The following is an 18822-nucleotide window of genomic DNA, read 5'->3' on the forward strand; positions in this document are numbered from 1 at the left end:
TGGGTAATTTACAAAGAAAAGAGGTTCAATTGACTCACAGTTCTGGATGGCTGGGGAGGCCTCAGGAAATTTACCATCATGGCGGAAGGTGAGAAAGAAAGTGAAGGAGGAACAGCCAAACACTTATAAAACCACCAGATCTCAGGAGAACTCACTCACTATCACGAGAACAGCCCGGGGGAAACTGCCCCCATGATTCAATCACCTGCCACCTTGACACGTGGGGATTATTACACAATTCAAGGTGAGATTTGGGTGCGTACACAGAGCCAAACCACATCAGATGCCAAAACCACAGGATATTCCATCAGATAACAAGTTAGTGGCATGAAAAAGGTGGGAGGATTGCTTGAGATGGAAAGATTTGACATTTTCAATATAACAACCCCTCCCCCAAACAACAACAACAACAAAAAACAGGCATGTGGCCTCAGGTTCATAACTTCTGAGCCTTATTTCCTTACCTGCAGAAAGACAATAATGCCTTCTGCTTCAGGGGGCTGTTGTGAAGGTCCACTGAGAAGTGCTTGAGAGCCTTCAGCACAGTGCATGGTGCATATCAAGCACTCATAAATGACAGCTATTGGTATCGCCCTAAAGATCCACTGCCTAACAAGCTGTACCTGTGGAACGAGCTGCACCTGTCCCTAAAAGCGTGGTCTGGTGCTGTCCTGGCCTTCCTGCTTACTACTACCAGCCAGCTTCTCTGCATAATGATCTCTAACCTATTCTATGGGAAATATCATCTCCCCAACACACATCCCCGTCATATACACTCTCTTCCAGAGCTAAGGCTGGAAAAGCAGCCAGAGGCCTGCTTGTGTAGGAAGATGTAAAAGCACACTTGGCAGATGCTGCCTGATCTCCTGGGCCCTTCCCACTTCAGGGCACACTGCCAGCACTCACATTTCTCTGCCTTAGGACTTTCTTTGACTGTTAGAGCCTGCTCTGACCTAATGCATGTGGTTAGGAAATTCAGACCGCTCTGCGCCCTCCCTCAGCAGTTCTCAGCCAGGCACTGAGAGTTGGGGACAGCTATCCCAGTTCCCTCACTCCTCTGGTGGGATATCTTTGAAGAGTGTATTCTATAGTGTTTCCCAGAATTTTGCAGCGGAATTAAGTTCTACTCACAGTGGAACAAGCTAGAAGACACCCCTTTATCAGCTTTTGTTCTTTTCCCTGAATCACTTCCTCACCTGCTACCTCTGTCTCCTAGGATGATCTCCCAAACAAATCATTTGCACTCAAAGCTATGTCTGAGGGAACCCAAACTGAGACACCACATAAATGAGTTTGGATTTTTCCCTAAGGACAGTGGGAAGCTGTTGAAGTGCTTGTTAAACCATGGCTAATGTCATTCTAGACTCTGTCCTCCCCCTTTGCCTTTCCATCATTGGAGCTCAATTTTGAACCCAGTAAAGAAAAGTAGGCGCTGTGTCTCATTCACCTCAGCTCCTCCCCACATAGTGCTTGGCACCAGGGGCTGCCTTCAGATTCTCCTCGACAGCAGCCTTCCCACCAGGAGCACAGGCAAGAAAGCTGGAGGTACCCACAGAGACCTTGCTTATACAGAGCCTAAGCATCGTAGCCACGTTGGCCGCAAATAATTAAATAGAAAGTAACTGTTGCTTTCTGCTTGAAGATGTCTGAAGTCTAAGTGTAAAATCCTGCAGAACGAAAAATGCCAGTAACAGCAGGAGACATCTACATCTAGAAGGGATGAAGGTCTAAGGGAGCGTCTGGCCACTGTGAGTCCAGCACCAAGGAGACCGACCTCCCACATGATAACAGAGAAAGCCCTGAAAAAGACCTGTGGAAGACTGCACTGCTCTAATACAGAGACTCCTAAGCCCTCTGTCTCTCTTCAGCAGCCATGCCCATGAGCATGCTTGAGAGGACCCACAACACGCCAGGAAGAAGTAAGATCAGACAACTGGCCACACCATTGGCACGGCTTTGCGTACTGTACTTGCATGCTTCAGAAATGGCATGGGTCCAAGTTGGTATTCTTATGGAAGGTACCTGGGAAAAATCTCCCCAGTAATACCTAAGAATACCTGACACTTCTCTCCCTTCTCCTGAGAAGCAGATGAAATAAACAGACTGAGCCCATTGTTCTGTAATTCTGTTGTTCTAACGCTAGATACCCCAAGATCTATGTCCTTTACCAGGATGCAAACTGGTAGCAAGGAAGTAAGCCTAAGATCAGCAAATCTTTTGACTCTATTCCTTTGTTTAGCAATCAGGCCGATTTGCTTTCCGTTTTTGTTTAAACAACAAAGACAAGCAGAAACTTGCCCTACAGAGTTCCAAAAGAGGTCACAGAGTTAGAATTGGATGTCATCATGGTCATATAATTTCTGCCTCGAGGAAAGTAAGAAATGGGGCCAGAGCAGTCATCCAACTGGCCCTGCAGACGCTCAGCCACAGGTAACAGGAAGTCTTCACTGCCTTGCTTAGTGACCTGAGCCAGGTCTAGGGCCCTGGGTCACCTGGACAAATGTGTAATGCCAGGCAGAGAGCCACAGCAGTGAGGGTGATATCTTGATATTGCTTGGCATTGCATTTGATTGGAAATAGGAGGAATAAAGAAAGAATGAAAAGAAAGGGAAATCTTTTGGATGGGCCTTTTTATTTGGTGTCCTCTAAATTTCATCTCAATGCGATTTTAAAAAATCTAAGTACAGACTTTCCCAGGGCAGAGAGACATCCTAATTTGGGCTGGACTCAGAACTGCTGTGTGTAAAACACATAACTGAAAACTGAGGTTTCTGAAGCTCAGGCTCTAGCACTGGCCATGTGGGCATTTAGTTCAATGAAACCAGCTGAAGCTTCACTCTGGCCACTTTAATCCTGACCGTTGGAACATCTGATTTACCATGTTCTTCTCCACCCTGGTTTTATGATGCCTGGAAGTTGGAAGCTCGGATATCCGCTTCTGGGTCCATAATTTAAAGTTCTCAAAGGAAAACAAAAAAAAAAGACTCTAAAATTTGTTTTCAGTAAGCTAGGCATCAGTAAGAGTAGGTGTTTTGCCCTAGAGGAAAAATGCACATAATTCTATTTAGGCCTGTATTCTGAGTAACTGTTGAGACCGGACAGAGACCATGTATTAAAGATTAAATTTCAGTGTGAATTCTAGAGACAAACATTCATGGACTAACAGCTAAAACATAACCTTGTTTTAAGAAAGAACAGGGAGGAAAGAAAATGATTTTCTAAAGATGCCTTTAAAAGGATTATTATGAGTGGATTTTTAAAATATGGTATACACACACACACACACACACAAAATGGGATACTATTCAGCCTTTAAAAACAGGAAATTCTGTCATCTGCAACAATGTGGATGAACCTAGAGAAATAAGCCAGGTATAGAAAGGTAAATGCCAGCCGGGCACAGTGGCTCATGCCTGTCATCCCAGCACTTTGGGAGGCCGAGGCAGGTGGATCACCTGAGGTCAGAAGTTCGAGACCAGCCTGGCCAACACGGTGAAACCCCATCTCTACTAAAAATACAAAAAATTAGCTGGACATGGTGGCAGGCGCCTGTTGTCCCAGCTACTTGGGAGGTTGAGGCAGGAGAATTGCTTCAATCTGGGAGGTGGAGGTTGCAGTGAGTGGTCATTGCGCCATTGCACTCCAGACTGGGCAACAGGTGCGAAACTCTCAAAAAAAAAAAAAAAAAAAAAAAGAAAAAAGAAAAAGAAAGAAAAGCAAATGCCATATGATCTCACTTGTATGTGGAATCTAAAAAGTCAAATTCCTAGAAGTAGAGACTAAAATGGTGGTTGCCGGAGGCTGGGGATGGGGAGGTGGAGTTGGGGGATGAGGCGATAGGGAATGGACAGGGAGAGATGAGATATCAGTCAAGGGTCACAAAGTTATAGTTAGGATAAATAAGTTCTGGTGTTCCATTGTACAACAAGGTGACTACAGTTAATAATGTATATTTCAAAATACCTAAAAGAGAAGACGTTAAATGTTCTCACTAAGAAAACATGATAAATATTTGAGGTGATGGATATAATTACCCTGATTTAATCACTTCCAAGGTATACATGTATTGAAACATCACATTATACCCCATAAACATTCACAAGTATTTGTCTATTAAAAATAAAAATTTTAAAAATAAAAAGGATTGTGATAACCAAAGGTTGATGTTCCTTTTAGACATACAATCTACAAATATTATTTTATCTAGGTTAAATCCATTGGCAATACATTTTAAGAAACCCATGCACTGGCTGTCTTCAGAGTAGTATAGTGTATGAAGGCATGATTTTAGCATCTCATTCAATGATGCACTTGCAGATTGCATTCAAAGGGTAAAGATACAAATCGTATGCAACTGATCTCATGTAAGAGTTTATACAAGATGCTTCAGTTCACACTTTTCCCATTTGTTTTGCTTGAGCACTTCCAAACCCAGTATGTCTGATTACACTGTCACCTTTACATCAATATATAAATAAATAGGGAGGAAAATAATCACTGGAAGGAAAATTAAGGTTCGGGTCATACATCAGCTCTGCTTAGTTAGCATCCAAACCTATAATTCACATTGCTGCTGAAAAGCCTCCAGTGATTGCTTATCCATTACAGATCAATTGCAGAAAAAGACTGTAACTTTATTAGAAGCATAATTTAGGAACCCTATAAACATTTAGAATTTAAGCCCCACTAACTGAATTAAGTCCAACCGTATGGAATATTTATATACACGTTGATTTAAATCCCTTCTGAAGCCTTTCCAAGAAAACTGTATGCTGAAGGATCAAAAGGCAATTTAACCAACCCCACTCCAGACTACCACCATCCAATCCTAAGGAATATCACCTTAGCCTTTGTCACTTGCTTAATATAAAACATCCAGATGAAATTACCCACAGCTCATTAAAAAAAGAAACTCATTTGTCCAATATTAGGTTGTTTAAACTTTAAGATTTACTATTCCTCGAGCGTTTGCATGGTTTTCTCTAGGTAGCTGCTCAGAACATAGTGCTACTGCAGTCACGAATTCCTGTTAGCTGGTAAGCTACCTGCAGAAAATAGATAAATTTATTCATCCCAGGCATTTTCCTTATCTCCACATAGTCAACTTACCAAGGTATGGGGAAGGAGATTGTAGATGACTCTGAGAAATCCATCAAAACTAAGGCAAGAGCTATCACATCACAATCTGATGGAAAAAGATAGGTAATGTTTCCACACAGGAAGAAAAGCTCCTCTCCTTGTGCTGGCTCTGAGTAGATATTACAGTGTAAATCAAGCTGTAGGAGGTTGTAAGGAAACTTAGAGAACACCTGCTCTCTTAAGTATGATACTAAATTCACATTTAAAGACCTGGATCTTGCCTCCCATCATTCAAGTGTAAAACTTTCTGTTATTAGCAGAAAAATCCACATATCTCATAATGAATTTGTATTGAGTTTCTATAGAACTTATATTCACTAAACAAGATTGCTTGATAGTTTTGCCCCCAAGGCTAGTTAGGAGTGAACTCAGAACAAAAGCTAAGATTTTTAACTTCAAAATGAATGTATATTTTGAAATAGACATTATATTTTGCCTTCTTCCTGCTTGGTTCACTCCACGTCTTGAAGGAAGGCATTTTCTACAGAAGGCAAGAAAGGTCCAAGCCCTTGGAGCTTGTACACGGCTATTTCTCGGGAACTTCAAGGTCACATTGCCTGTGGAGCTGCTCCAGGCTGAGGGCTTTCATTCTTCCTGGCAGAAATAGCACACTTGGCTATGAGTTCCTGCTCCTCCCCATCTCCTCTGGGGCCTCACCACTTTCTCTTAATACATTTTTCTCTGGACACTATCTTCAGCTTTAGAAAACTTTAGCTAATCCCTTCTGAGCTTCATCTTAAGAGTTTTATAAATTAATATTCTCATTCCATGTTCATGAATTCTGACTGTTACAAATAACAGCATATTTTATCATTTTTAAACACAATAATGTATAGTCACAGTCATTCTTGAACTAGGGAGTGGTCATTATAAAGTATAAAGTGTTTGGGAAGTAGTCAAGGTTTTAGTTGGGTGAGAGCTTTTTAATGTTTTACAACTCTAGCAATAAGAAATTACATCTTATATCTAACTCTATAAGTGAAATTAAACTCTCCTTTTTCTCTTTTCATAAAATTTAAATGTTTCACTATCATTTTAACAAAATCCTTTCAGCGTATGAATATTTTCTCATGATAATCCTTAGACATGGTGGTTTTCCCAGTAACATTGGCCAGATTAATTTAGCCTTCCCTCATTGGTCTTTTCTATACCTAGGGGCAAACTCCTTTAGACAGGAATATGTCTGTTTTAATTTCTGACCAGTTGGCAACAAGGACTATCCTATGCACATGTAGATATGTAGCAATACTTCCTCAGAGGAGGAGGATACTGGCTAATGATTACTGTGAGCTTACTACATGTCAGGTATTATTCTAAGTGCTATAAATGGAATCAGGTTCATTTCCCACAAAGTATTATTATTAACCCCATTTCACAGATCAGGAAAGTCACAAAGCTTGATAGTCATTAGTAATGAAAAGAGAAAGAAACACAGAAATGCATCTTTATTTCTTTAATCATTCCTTCAATGACTAACCAATTTCCTCAACAAAGGCTCATGTTCTCCACAAATATTGTCTGAAAATTAAATAATAATAAAACAAAACATAAGAGCTGAATCCCTCTTACTGGTCCAGATCCATGAAGTCCACAGTTTTCAGCACAATGTCTAGTTCATTTGTTAGTTTGTAATACATTCCTCTGCCCTTAGAAATAATTAAACTGATTGTACCCAAAAATAAATCTTACTAGACCTTGTTCAAGTATTTTTATCCTTGTAATTAAACTAGTCTGTTTACCAAAAGTTGTTTTGTTTGCAGATACTGTTAATACATTAGTCTTTACTTATAAATCTCTCTGCTGCAGAGAAAATGATGTGGAAAATGCAAAGAGAATAAGGAAAAAACTAAATTCAGGCATCTTTTTAGATAAATGTGATTGTCTACCAAGACTTTCCAAACACCACCTTAGTCCCTTAGGAAATGGATTCTGCAAAGATGAAAAATACATTTTCTTTTAATTTCTCTATGGAGATGTGATGAACACACAAGTAATCTGTGGTCATGAACAGTTAGAGCTTGAAAGTTAGTCCCACTTCTAAGTATAAAGAATAAAATAAAAATCACCCATAATCCCACCATTCAAAAATCACTACTCAATATTTCAGCATATTTCCTTCTAGTCTTTTTTCTACTTTAAAAATCATAATAGGCCGGGCACTGTGGCTCATGCATGTAATCCCAACACTTTGGGAGGCCAACACAGGTGGATCACTTGAGATCAGGAGTTTGAGACCAACTTGGCCAACATGGTGAAACCCCTTCTCTATTAAAAATACAAAAATTAGATGGGTGTGGTGGTAGTAGGTGCCCGTAATCCCAGCTACTTGGGTGGCTGACTCAGGAGAATCACTTGAACTGGAGAGGCAGAGGTTGTGGTGAGCCAAGATCATACCACTGCACTCCAGCTTGGGTGACAGAGTGAGACTCTGTCTCAAAAATAAATAAATGAATTTAATTTAATTTAAAAACATAGTAAATAGGCTATCTTTTTATGTTTAAGAAGTTTTTCCCTCATCCCCAGGAAAAAAGTTTCTATTATCCTCCTGTCCTGCAATGTATTCATCCCCTTCAAAGGCAACTCAAGTCATCAACAGAAAAATCAAATGACGCTTTAGCCACTCCGCTGCTTTCTTTCCTAATTGGAGGATAAATTCTTCAATTAAATTAAAGATTAACAAAGCCTTGGTAATTAGCATGCATCCTCTTAGTTGCAAAGATGGCTTAGCTATTCTCAGCTGTTAGTTTTTTTACAAAGGTGCTTGCAATGAAAGCGTCAAGTTTAAGACTTCTCTAAACCTCTGCTCTACATCTCTCTCTGTGTTAATAACCTTCCTGGTGTTAGATATTTGTTTAATGATCAATAGTGGCTTCTATTCCTATCACTGAGTATTTCAGAAAGCAGCATAACCAAGTCAATGTTTAACTGGATTCTTTGGGTCTGAAATGGCAAAGTTGAAGGGAAGTCTCCATGGAAACCAGCCTCCCAGGAAGTGGCCAAAAGGGTTAGTGTGCAGTGAAACAGAGCTAGAAGGATGCCATGAAGGAAATGACTGCTTTGTAAAGCCAGGGTAAACTTCTGAAATGCCTTGATTAAAACAAGCTATATTAAAGACCCCAAAACCACTTTCCTCGCAGCTTTCCTCTGAATGTCTTTCACATGAAATGGGCCTGAGTCACTCTAAGACTCACCCGAGGGTGATCAAAGTAGCACCTTTGCAAAACAAAGAGGTAGAGACTCCCTCAGCTGGCCCTGTGGACTTTGCATTCAATCAGAATTTGGAAGAAAAGACTTCACATTCACTGGCAAGACTGCAGGACCAGAATAAAGCCTTGGAAGGGCAGCTGCCACCTTTACAAGAAACCTGGTATGGAAGATACTCTGCAGGTAAACATAAAACCCAGCATGAGATGTGTGTATCTGGACCAAGGAGCATTATTAATAGATTTATCTGACTGTCTCCATGATCTCAGAAAGTTTCTAAATTACTGAAATGTAGAGGAATTTAGGCTATCTTTGAAAACTCAAACAAATCTTTCAATGAGGATTGAATGTCAATTGAAAGTATTCTGGGTGCATTAGAATGAGAGTATAAACTGTACAAAGGGCTTTTCACCATTCCATATGAGAAGAATAAATCATTTTGTTTCAGCTCAGTTTGTAATGCTTTCAATATTTATACCTAGCTTTGCCAGACCATTAAAATTATATAGATACTAATGTGATAAATGATAGCAATCGCATTTCAGTTAAATTCTAAATTTAAATCATTCTCTCCAGTATAGTTTTATGCACTGGGCTTTGTGGTTTTGAAAGCAGCACTTTAAGAGTGAGTTAATTCTAACATGAATTTTGAAACCACCCTAAACAGAATTGATTTATTACAGTACATTGGAGTGGATGAGTCACCCTTTTCCCAACCCCACATTCTTCATGGTCATCTGCAGAACTAACAGAATTCTTTCCCATTATGATTGGAAGCTCTGAGCCTGAAGTGGCTATAAATTATCCTGGAATATTTTATAAGCCATGTAAAATGTTTTATCATGACCACAATGATAATTAAACAGACATCCTCACTTAGGAAAATATATGTTTATTTTATATATATATATGCATATGTATATTGTTTTCCCTTTCCTTCACCTTCTGGATCAATAACACAAATAAGTTTCCCTTATTGGATGCCTCGTTCAGAAAGCCTCACATTCTCTTTTGGTACCTAGCAAATCTTGCCTGGAATGATTTTTCATGTCTACTGTCTGCAGAATTGATAACCTTTGGTTGTTTCTATATGGCCTATTTTTATGTTCTTTATGGTCTTCAAGTTCTTAAGCACATAGATGGGAAATTTCCCCTTAGGAATTTTTTTATGACAGACGAATAGGTGACAAGACACGATTTAAAAAATGGAGCGTGAATGTGCACTAAGAGTATGCAATGCTCCTACTGAGGAATTCCCTTTTTATCCAAATCCCCATTGAGAGTTTTAAGATTTTGGTGATAGAGAGAGACTCTGTTTCAAAAAAAAAAAAAGATTTAGGTAACTGAATAAATGGTGAAAGCTGATTCATGTGCTTTAGAGTCCCAACTGGAAAATATGCTTATGTCTGAAGTGACAAAATCACATTGAAAATAAATAACAAGGAGATCATGAGGATTCTCATGATGATCTCCCATATTCTCACCGCAGCTCCATCAAATACCAAATCGAACGACCTTGGGCAAGTTACTTCATCAATTTTTTTCACTTGTAATCAGGGGTAAAAATAAATGCCTGACACAGCCTATGCCATTTGAGGAGAATTTAATTAAATAATGGACTAACATCACTAAAATACAAAAATAAGGATTAGTAAGATTTCTGAAAAAATAGCTGAAAATACTTACATTTTTAAATCCAATATGTTTGTTGTTTCCATCCTGCTCAATATGCTGGCATCTTTTCAAAAGAAAATAAGGACATAGTTTGCATACCACTAAAAGTCAGAGAGAACAAAGTCCTGAAAGCGGTCATTCACGTGTCTTAAAGAGAAAGATGCATAATTATCCATGGATTTTTCCATTTAAAATGCAAAGTGGGACTGTAAAATACTCTATGAAACAATCTAGAAATCAGAATGTGTCCAGATTATTAAAAGGGAAAGACAAGAACTGCACTCATGCAGCGTTGGTCATGGTAGCACTCCCAAGAGCTCAGGATAATCAAGCTGGAAAATAAAATCCATAATGGATCTGTTGAGCCTCTCTGTTTCCTAATAGAGGCTTAACTCTGTATCCCTGGCTTGTTTCATCAGGAAAGAATATTGATATGCTGTATTATAGTGGCAACCTGTGGAAATTTTTTTCACTAAAGGGGCTATTGAATTGTGTTCACACATACTCCATTTCTGTCTCATCTCTGTATAATCACCTATCTATCTATCTATCATCTATTTCATCTAAGAAGATTATTTTCATTTTTTAAAGTTATATGTTTTTCTGATGTCTTATATTTCGGTGAGGAGATTTTATGGAATTAAAACAAGTCAATAAATTTCTATTTTCCAGGCCAAATTCTGTTTGAAATATATTTGCAGTCAACATATTGGTAATTTTGTAATTCTTCCCCTAAATATGAACCTGAGTAGGAAGTTAGGAAAGCAGATATTAAATCCCAAGTCTAGACTAAAACAGGGTCATTTGCACTAATGTAGGTTCCCTGCTTTCTGTGTTTCGTCTCCACATTCAACCTACAGGTTAGACATACATAACTGGAAAGGGACAAAATTGTGTTGATAAAGTCTAGTAACTAATGATTACCTGATCTAATAGTAAATTATATTTAATGTTTTATTCTTGTTTCTTCTCCAATCCTTCAAGCATCCAGAGACGTGGATTTTGACATCCCACTGGAACACAGAGAAACAAGTATTATTAAAAGGCATCCACCCCAAAGACTTCAAGTAAGATGAATTTAAAAGGCTTCATAAGGAATTTCTTGGATATAATGGTAACATCCCTTTTTAAACTATAATCATCAAAGAGGGACATTGATAATGACCAAGCTATTAATGAGAATGTTCTTAAAGAAAAATGTAATCAGTCACAAATACTCTATTACTTTAAGATTTTCCTTTAGCAATGATTTTGCTTTTAAGACCGGCCACCGAAAGAAGCAAGTTTAGTAGCAAGGACATAGGTATGATGCAACTCAAGAGGCTTGAATCTAGCACTAATTAGTTGGGTGACTATGGGAAAACAACTTGTAATAAATAATAACAGCTACTACTATTTAATTATACCTACTATACCTACTACAAGTCAGATACTATAACAGGCAATTCAATCTGTCATTTATTTAATCTTCTTAGCCATCTATGAAAAGGAAGAATATCTTTGTTTTATACATGCTAGTCAGAGAGTTCAGTAACTACCCCCAAAGACTCACAGAGGTCAGATAGCAACCAGGTCTCCAAAATCTGTACTCCTAACTATCAGCGTAAGTAATTTCTATAGTCCTTCTATCTTTAACCTTTTATTGTTCTAGATGTTAACTGGTTGTTTAAATTCAGGACATTGGATTCCAAGGAAGCAAAGCAAGAGCTTTAAACACATTCACCTTAATAAATATTTAATGGGTTCTCTGTAGATAGCTATACATTTTAAGAACTCTCAACCTAGAAAGGGAATGGGTAGTTTGGAGTGGTCCTTGAAAATGAGCATCATTGGAAGGAGGGTTTAGGGCTCTCTTGTGAGCAGGATCTATCACTGACATTTGAAGCCAAATCCCACCTGCTACACAATTCACCCAGTTGCCTGGACCAATCCCAGAGGTACTGGAGCTCATTTGTTGGGGATTATTTCTGTTTCAGTTGGTTTTTCTTTACCTGTCTTCTGCAGAAGCTCACAGCCATTATTTGAAGTGATTATATCATTTTGTCTCAAAAGAGTATTTTTTCCCAAAATATTAGACACTACAAAATTATTCGTTAGATAAAGAAAAATAAAATGAAATATAACAAATTAATATCTAATTTACAAGTTTTTACAAATCCTCTAAGTAAACAGGACAGTTTTAAAAGATATTTTATTCCTAAATCAAATACTTCCTTTCAAAGGAGTGTGTTTAATACATGTTTCCGTGAAGCCTCTAAGCTGATTAGTTCAAATAGAAGATATTACTCTAGTGAAAAATATTTGTCTAGTACTTTATAGCTCACAAGTACTTTTTACATCTATCAATCCTAAACAAAGGAGGTTAAGTTTTGATTTTCTCAATAGTCAAACAAGGTCAAAGAGAGAACATTGGTATTTCAGAGTCAAACACTGCACCACCACCTCCATACACATACACCCTAACCAACCATCTTAAAAACAAAGAATCAAGACAAATGAATTATTTCAGTGCAAAGACTATGCCTTTTTTATTCTTCAACTTTTAAATTCAGGGATACAGGTGCAGGATGTACAGGTTTGTTACATAAATAAATATGTGCCATGGTGGTTTGCTGCACAGATCATCCTATCACCTAGGTCTTAAGCTCAGTATCCATTAGCTGTTCTTCCTGATTCTCTCCCTCTCCACTAACCCTGACAGGCCCCAGTGTGTGTTGTTCCCCTCCCTGTGTCCATGTGTTCTTATTGTTCAGCTCCCACTTATAAGTGAGAACATGTAGTGTTTGGTTTTCTGTTCCTGAGTTAGTTTTGCTGAGGATAATGGCTTCTGACTCCATCCAAGTCCCTGCAAAGAACATGATCTCATTCCTTTTCATGGCTGCATAGAATTCCATGATGTATATGTACTACATTTTCTTTATCCAGTTTATCATTGATGGGCATTTAGGTTAATTCCATATCTTTGCTATTGTGAATAGTGCTGCAATTAACATATGCATCCATGTATCTTTATAATAGAATGATTTATATTCCTTTGGGTATATACCCTGTAATGGAATTGCTGGGTCAAATGGTATTTCTGCCTCTAGGTCTTTGAGCAATCACCACACTGTCTTCCACAATGGTTGAACTAATTTACACTCCCACCAATGGTGTAAAAGCGTTCCTTTTTCTCCACAACCTCTCCAGCATCTGTTGTTTTTTGGCTTTTTAATATGGCCATTCTGATTGGTGTGAGGCAGTATCTCATTGTGGCTTCGATTTGCATTTCTCTAATGATTGGTCATGTTGAGCTTTTTTTCATATGTTTGTTGACTGCGTGTATGTCTTCTTTTGAGAAGTGTCTGTTCATGTCCTTTGCCCACTTTTTAACGGGGTTGTTTTTTTCTTGTAAATGTGTTTAAGTTCCTTGCAGACTCTGAATATTAGACCTTTGTCAGATGGATAGATTGCAAAAATGTTCTCCCATTCTGTAGGTTGCAAATACTATGTCTTATTCAATCTTATGTCTTCAGCCATTAATACTTAATATGAGATCCACAAAAGTTTGTGAGTAAAATGAATGAGTGAATGAATGACAATGAGACCCATCATCCCTGCTGGAGGAAGGATAAAGCACTCAAAGTGCACTCCCTGCTATTGCAGATCTGTAATCACTGTATTAGAAGTCTGTACCATCACTGTAACACGACTGTATTAGAAGTCTCATTGACTAGCGAAAATAACTAACATGATTAATTAGAAGGATATAGGAATGCTTTATTGAACCAAAGATCTGGGAGACACCTAAGCTTCAGGGAAGAATTATACCTTGGAACCTGAAATGCAGAGCTCTCTCAATTCCTAAGCTCTTCTCTGTGCATTTGCTATACTCTTTCTCACCAAAGATGAGTTTTCTCTGTTCTTCAGGTACACATGAAATATGGCCACCCTGAGCTTGTATCTTACAGTTCCAGTCAAATGGACAGATGGGCCTTCTTGACTCCAATTCCAGATTCCTAGGAGAAAGGATATTGGCTCATCTTTGTTCATGATTTCAGCTCTGGTCCAATGAGCTATGGCCAGAGGATATACTCATGCAGTAGATATGTGGGCAGAGGAGTCTCCCCTATAGACTCTGGAGTCAGCTCCCAGAGAGGAGGGAAATCACTAGAAACTTGGCAGACACTCCCAAAGAGATCAGCTATAATTATCTTCACAAATGAAGCTCAGCACATTTTCAAGCACAAATGAGTTTTTGAGAGAATAATACATGCTGGGTCCTCATGACATGCTAATTAATAGCCTAATTTCTGCCAAAGAAAATTCTAAAAGTATTTTTAATTATTAAACCAAATCTAATTGTATGCTAAATTATTTGAGTTATATTTTTGGCACCTTCTACTTCCTAAACATCTACTCCTCAAATAAAGAGCAAGTCATGAACTAGCATTATCCAACCTAGAGCTGAGAGGCTCTGAGAGCCTCTGCCAGGGAACTCTGAATCAAATGGGCCTTTTTATTGAAGAGTTGATTAGCACTGTCCCCTCTGGCCTGATCACCTTCTTATGCATCCATTTCTAGCTTAAATTGGAGGTGTTTCCCCCCCAACATATAGTGTGTCCTCAGATGATCTCCTTGGATAACTCCCTGATCTTCAAATATTTCTTCAAATCTCACTGTCCCTATAAGACTCACCCCGACCAATCAATTGACATTGCAACCCCCATGTCAGCACTCTTGAGTCCGCTGGCCCTTCACTAGATTCCCAAATCTCCTAGCAGACACTTCAACTGATTATGCTGACCATTTGTTTTGTTTGAGAAGTCAAATAATCCAGAAGTCTTTAAACAAATGATACTTATATTATAAAATGAAAATAAGGTGTCATTCTAACCGATTCTCTAGTAGTTCCTTCCATTGTGTTCTCTTTGAAGATGATGAAGTGAGGCATCTCACTTCCTGGGCAGGGAAAAGGAACATGCATATAAACCCAGAATTCTGAGGCAATTTCATCTGACTGGTTTATTTAGCTGAAGCCAATTTCGCCAACAATTTTTTCTGCAGTGCTTCTCAAATCAAGTGGTAAATGATTTAACGAAGAGATCCCAGTTGCAATGTTAGTTGCTGCCATCTAGTGGCTTTTGTGAAGGAATAGTGTGATTCCTTAGGCTCTTCTCAACGGCCAGGGAGAAACTCAACCTGGAGAGAGTTCTTGCAGATATCTACCACTGAACCCTTATTAGAATTGTGTGTTTAAATAGAAACACTGAAAATAGAAGAAAGAGATCTGTGATAACTACATATTTATACTAGCAAAGCAAAAACTTGGTCTATGAATTTATGGATAGATGAGTTTAATAAAACTAAAAATTCGTGGCTTTTTCAGACTCAATTTTTCAAAAATATTCCACAAAAAAAGATCCTCCGTAGTCTATTTTGATGTCATTCCTTTGTTCACTTAAGGCAATGTGGAAGTCAGTGGCCCCCAACCTAGGAAGAAATCATCAGAATCCCTGGGAGAGTTGTGAAAATATTTATTTCCAGGATATACCCCAGACCTGTTGAATCTCAATCTCTAGTGAATGGGCCAAGAATTTCTTCTTTTTTAATGCCAGAAAAGTCTGAGATAAGCCATTCTGGAGAACACATAGTGCAGAAAAGAGGTTTAGATTTGGAGCTGGACACACTTGTGCTTGAATCATGGAGATGCCACTTTCTAACTGTCCAACCTTAGACAAGTCAGCAACCTCTCTGAAATGGGGAATCATCATAATTATCCACGGAGTTCACATGAGGATTGAATGAGATTACATATTTATAACCCTGGGTATGGCATGCAGTAATAGCTGCAAAGGCATATAGACCTAATAAGAAAGAACCAAATCCTGAACACTCTCCACGTCCAGAGGATGGCACAAACACTTGTTCTCCCCAGCTTCCAGAAATCCCCCTTGAGTCATTCCTGATTCTTCCTCCCATAGGTGCCTTGAGGGGCTCCTCTCCCTTGGCCTCCCCTCCCCTTCCTCTCCTTCCACTTTTCTTGCAGTGTTCTGACTTGATCAGCAGCTGCCTCTCGTACCAGCAGGTCCCATTTGCTTTGCATCTTTATGTCCTGCAGGGTTAAGAGCCAGGGGAACAAACTCCTCTTACTAGGATTGATCTCCTCTCATTACATCTTTGCTAAGTTATGTTAAAAAGACCCACTTCCTCCTCTGAGGTGAGAATGGAACAGAGAACCACTTCCCACCACAAATGCAAATTATTACCTGGCACATATCTAACATAAAGATGAGCTCTTTCCCCTTGTTGTCTCTTCTTTGTCTCCACATTCTTTGCCCTTCTTCTCTTCCTTACCAGGTCTACTTTGGGGTGCTCTAGCAGAAAGGACTGCTGGGTGCTCTCCAGTCCAGGACCAGGGACCTAGAAGTGGTTGTACAGGGAAGTAGTGGTGGACACAGGTCATGCTCCCCATTACAAGTACTGAATATCCAGTATTTATCTTCCCTGGTCCACTCACTCCTTTTTTCCTGGTCACCTTGAAAGCCAAGTTGACTTCCAAATGTACCTCTTAATAATGCAACAAATCACACCAAAACTAAACCATTTTTAAGTAAATTAGCATGTGCCTTCAGCAGTGAACTAAGGTGGGAGTAGGGCTCACACTCTTTGCTGCAGCATGATGTCCTCATGGTTTTCCTCCTACTTCTTGAGCCATCATTTCCCAGTCTCCTTGGCCAGCTTATTCCTGGCCACCAGCCTCACCACTGGAACTCCTGGAGTCTGCAGTCTTTATCTCTCCTCTTCTCACTCCTGACCTTTACCATGACCTCGGCTTCACTCATGCTCTACTCTGGGATTATTCCCCAAAGTCTCCAGCACAGACCTCTCCTCCCAAGCTCCCTGTATAACTCAACAGCTACACTGGCCTGTCTCAAAGGTGTCTCAAACTCAATCTACTGCACATCAAATTTGTATTTTCCTTCTACATCCCAGCCAAACTAGGTCTTCCTCTGGATTGCCCATCACAGGGTATAACACCCTCCATTCCTTGTGCTGTGGACTCTATTCCCATTTACTAACCATAATGAATCTCGTTTGGTCAGCTTTAAACATTTGTAGAGATCATCAGTTTCCCTCTTTCAACCCCAGCCCATCATCTTTGTCCTCCTAGCTGATCTCTCCACATCCATAATTATTCCTTTCTAGTTTCCACACTGCAGCCAGAGTGACCTTTTTTAAAAAAGCAAAGGTAATCATGTCACTTCTTTGCTTAACACATCAGTGGCTTCTCATTGCTCGTAAGGGACCACTATCTTGATGGCCTGTCAGGCCTTACATGACCTGGCCCCTGCCTCACCTCCCCAGCTCATTCCAAGCTGCTGTTTCACTTACTCTAAACTGCAGCCAACCGACTTCGTTCCATTCCTTCAACAGATCATGATCACTCCCCACCTCAGGGCTATGGCACACCTTAGTCCCCTAAAAACTCCCAATCTGTCCATTTCTACTGAAAAGGTACTACCTTAAAGCACTTTCTTGAACTGCCTCCCTAGACCTTTCCCTCCTGCCTTAGATTGCTAAGGCTGTAATACAGTACCACAAATTGGGTGGCTTAAATGATCCAAACGTATTGTCTCCCAGTTCTGGAAGCTAGAAGACTGAAGTCAAGGTGTCCATAGGGTTGGTTCCCTCTGAAGCCTGTGAGGAAGGTCTGCTCCATGACTCCCTTCTAGCTTTAGGTAATTTTCTGGCACTCTTCAGTGCTGTTCATTGGCTTGAAGAACCATCACCCCAACCTCTCCCTTCATCTTCACATCGTGTCCTGCCTGTGTGTGTGTCTGCGTCCAGATTTCCCCTTTTTTATGAGGACATTATCATATTGAATTAGGGGCTTGCCCTACTCCAGTATGACTTCATCTTAACTAATTATATCTGCAATGACCCTATTTCCAAATAAATTCACATTCTGAGGTATGGAGGGGCTAGGCTTCAACATATGAATTTTGTGGGGTAGCACAGTTCAACCCCTAACACACCCTATTTTTCAGGTGGAGTCCTTCAGTTATGTAGCATCATAGTTCTGCCCTGCAGATTTTTTCTTCAAAGCACTGACCACAGTTTGTAATTATCACTTGAATAATCACACAAGCAAAAGCACATCTATTACACATAGATTGTAAACTCCATGAGGGGCCATGTCCATTTTTGCTGACCGTTGCCTCCCTATGTCTGGCTTGTAGCAGTCATTAAGTACTCACTGAAGGAACAGATAAACTCTGTGGTCCTCCACGTTCCCCATTGCATGTCAATGTGAAGAGACCACCCTTCGTCTCCCAGACCTGCTTGATCACTTCTCAGTGCTCAGCTTCTAAGGCAAGAAGGGCTGGAGGCAGACCAGCTGACATGAATTGCTGCCCAGTCTTAGTGACCCCCTGAAACTCCAACATATCTCCCCTATCAAGCCAAGCCCCTTCTAGAAAAAGACATCTCTAAAATGTGTTAGCACACTGCAGTTTCATTTTAAATGTGTCTCATAGTCACCAGTGATTACTACTAAGGAGCTTCTCTAGAGATCTTAAAAACAGATTGCTTCCCTAAGGGCTGGAATAGTTCAGCTGGGTACCTAAGGAATGTGTGAAATAAAATAAATTCCTAGTGCCTCTTTTATCTCTAATATTCTAAGATCCTGTTGGTTTGATAACTTTGGACATGGTCCCTCAATGCAGACAGAAGAGGATTCTTAGTCTCCTAACTCTCTGACCAGTACTTAGATCAATAAGACACTGTCTACAGTGCACTAGAATAATAAAGAACCCAGATAGG

General features: G+C 39.5%; 1 protein-coding gene across 6 annotated transcripts in view; it reads left to right on the forward strand.

The window, feature by feature from the left end:
• The first annotated feature begins 8142 nt into the window (after positions 1-8142).
• The window catches only part of CCDC198 (coiled-coil domain containing 198), a 41044-nt gene continuing 30364 nt past the window's right edge, over positions 8143-18822 (forward strand). For 3 of the 6 annotated variants that reach the window (XM_009211601.4, XM_009211600.4, XM_017961192.3), the window contains exons 1-2: positions 8143-8526; positions 11002-11084. In XM_009211601.4, the coding sequence (XP_009209865.1) occupies positions 8304-8526; positions 11002-11084 (306 nt within the window). In that variant the 5' untranslated portion in view covers positions 8143-8303. Of the gene's footprint in view, positions 8527-11001; positions 11132-18822 lie in introns of all 6 variants that reach the window. The other 3 variants (XM_003901859.5, XM_009211599.3, XM_009211602.3) reach the window with 2 other exon arrangements.

Source organism: Papio anubis, chromosome 7 (assembly GCF_008728515.1).
Source record: "Papio anubis isolate 15944 chromosome 7, Panubis1.0, whole genome shotgun sequence".
Lineage (NCBI taxonomy): Eukaryota > Metazoa > Chordata > Mammalia > Primates > Cercopithecidae > Papio > Papio anubis.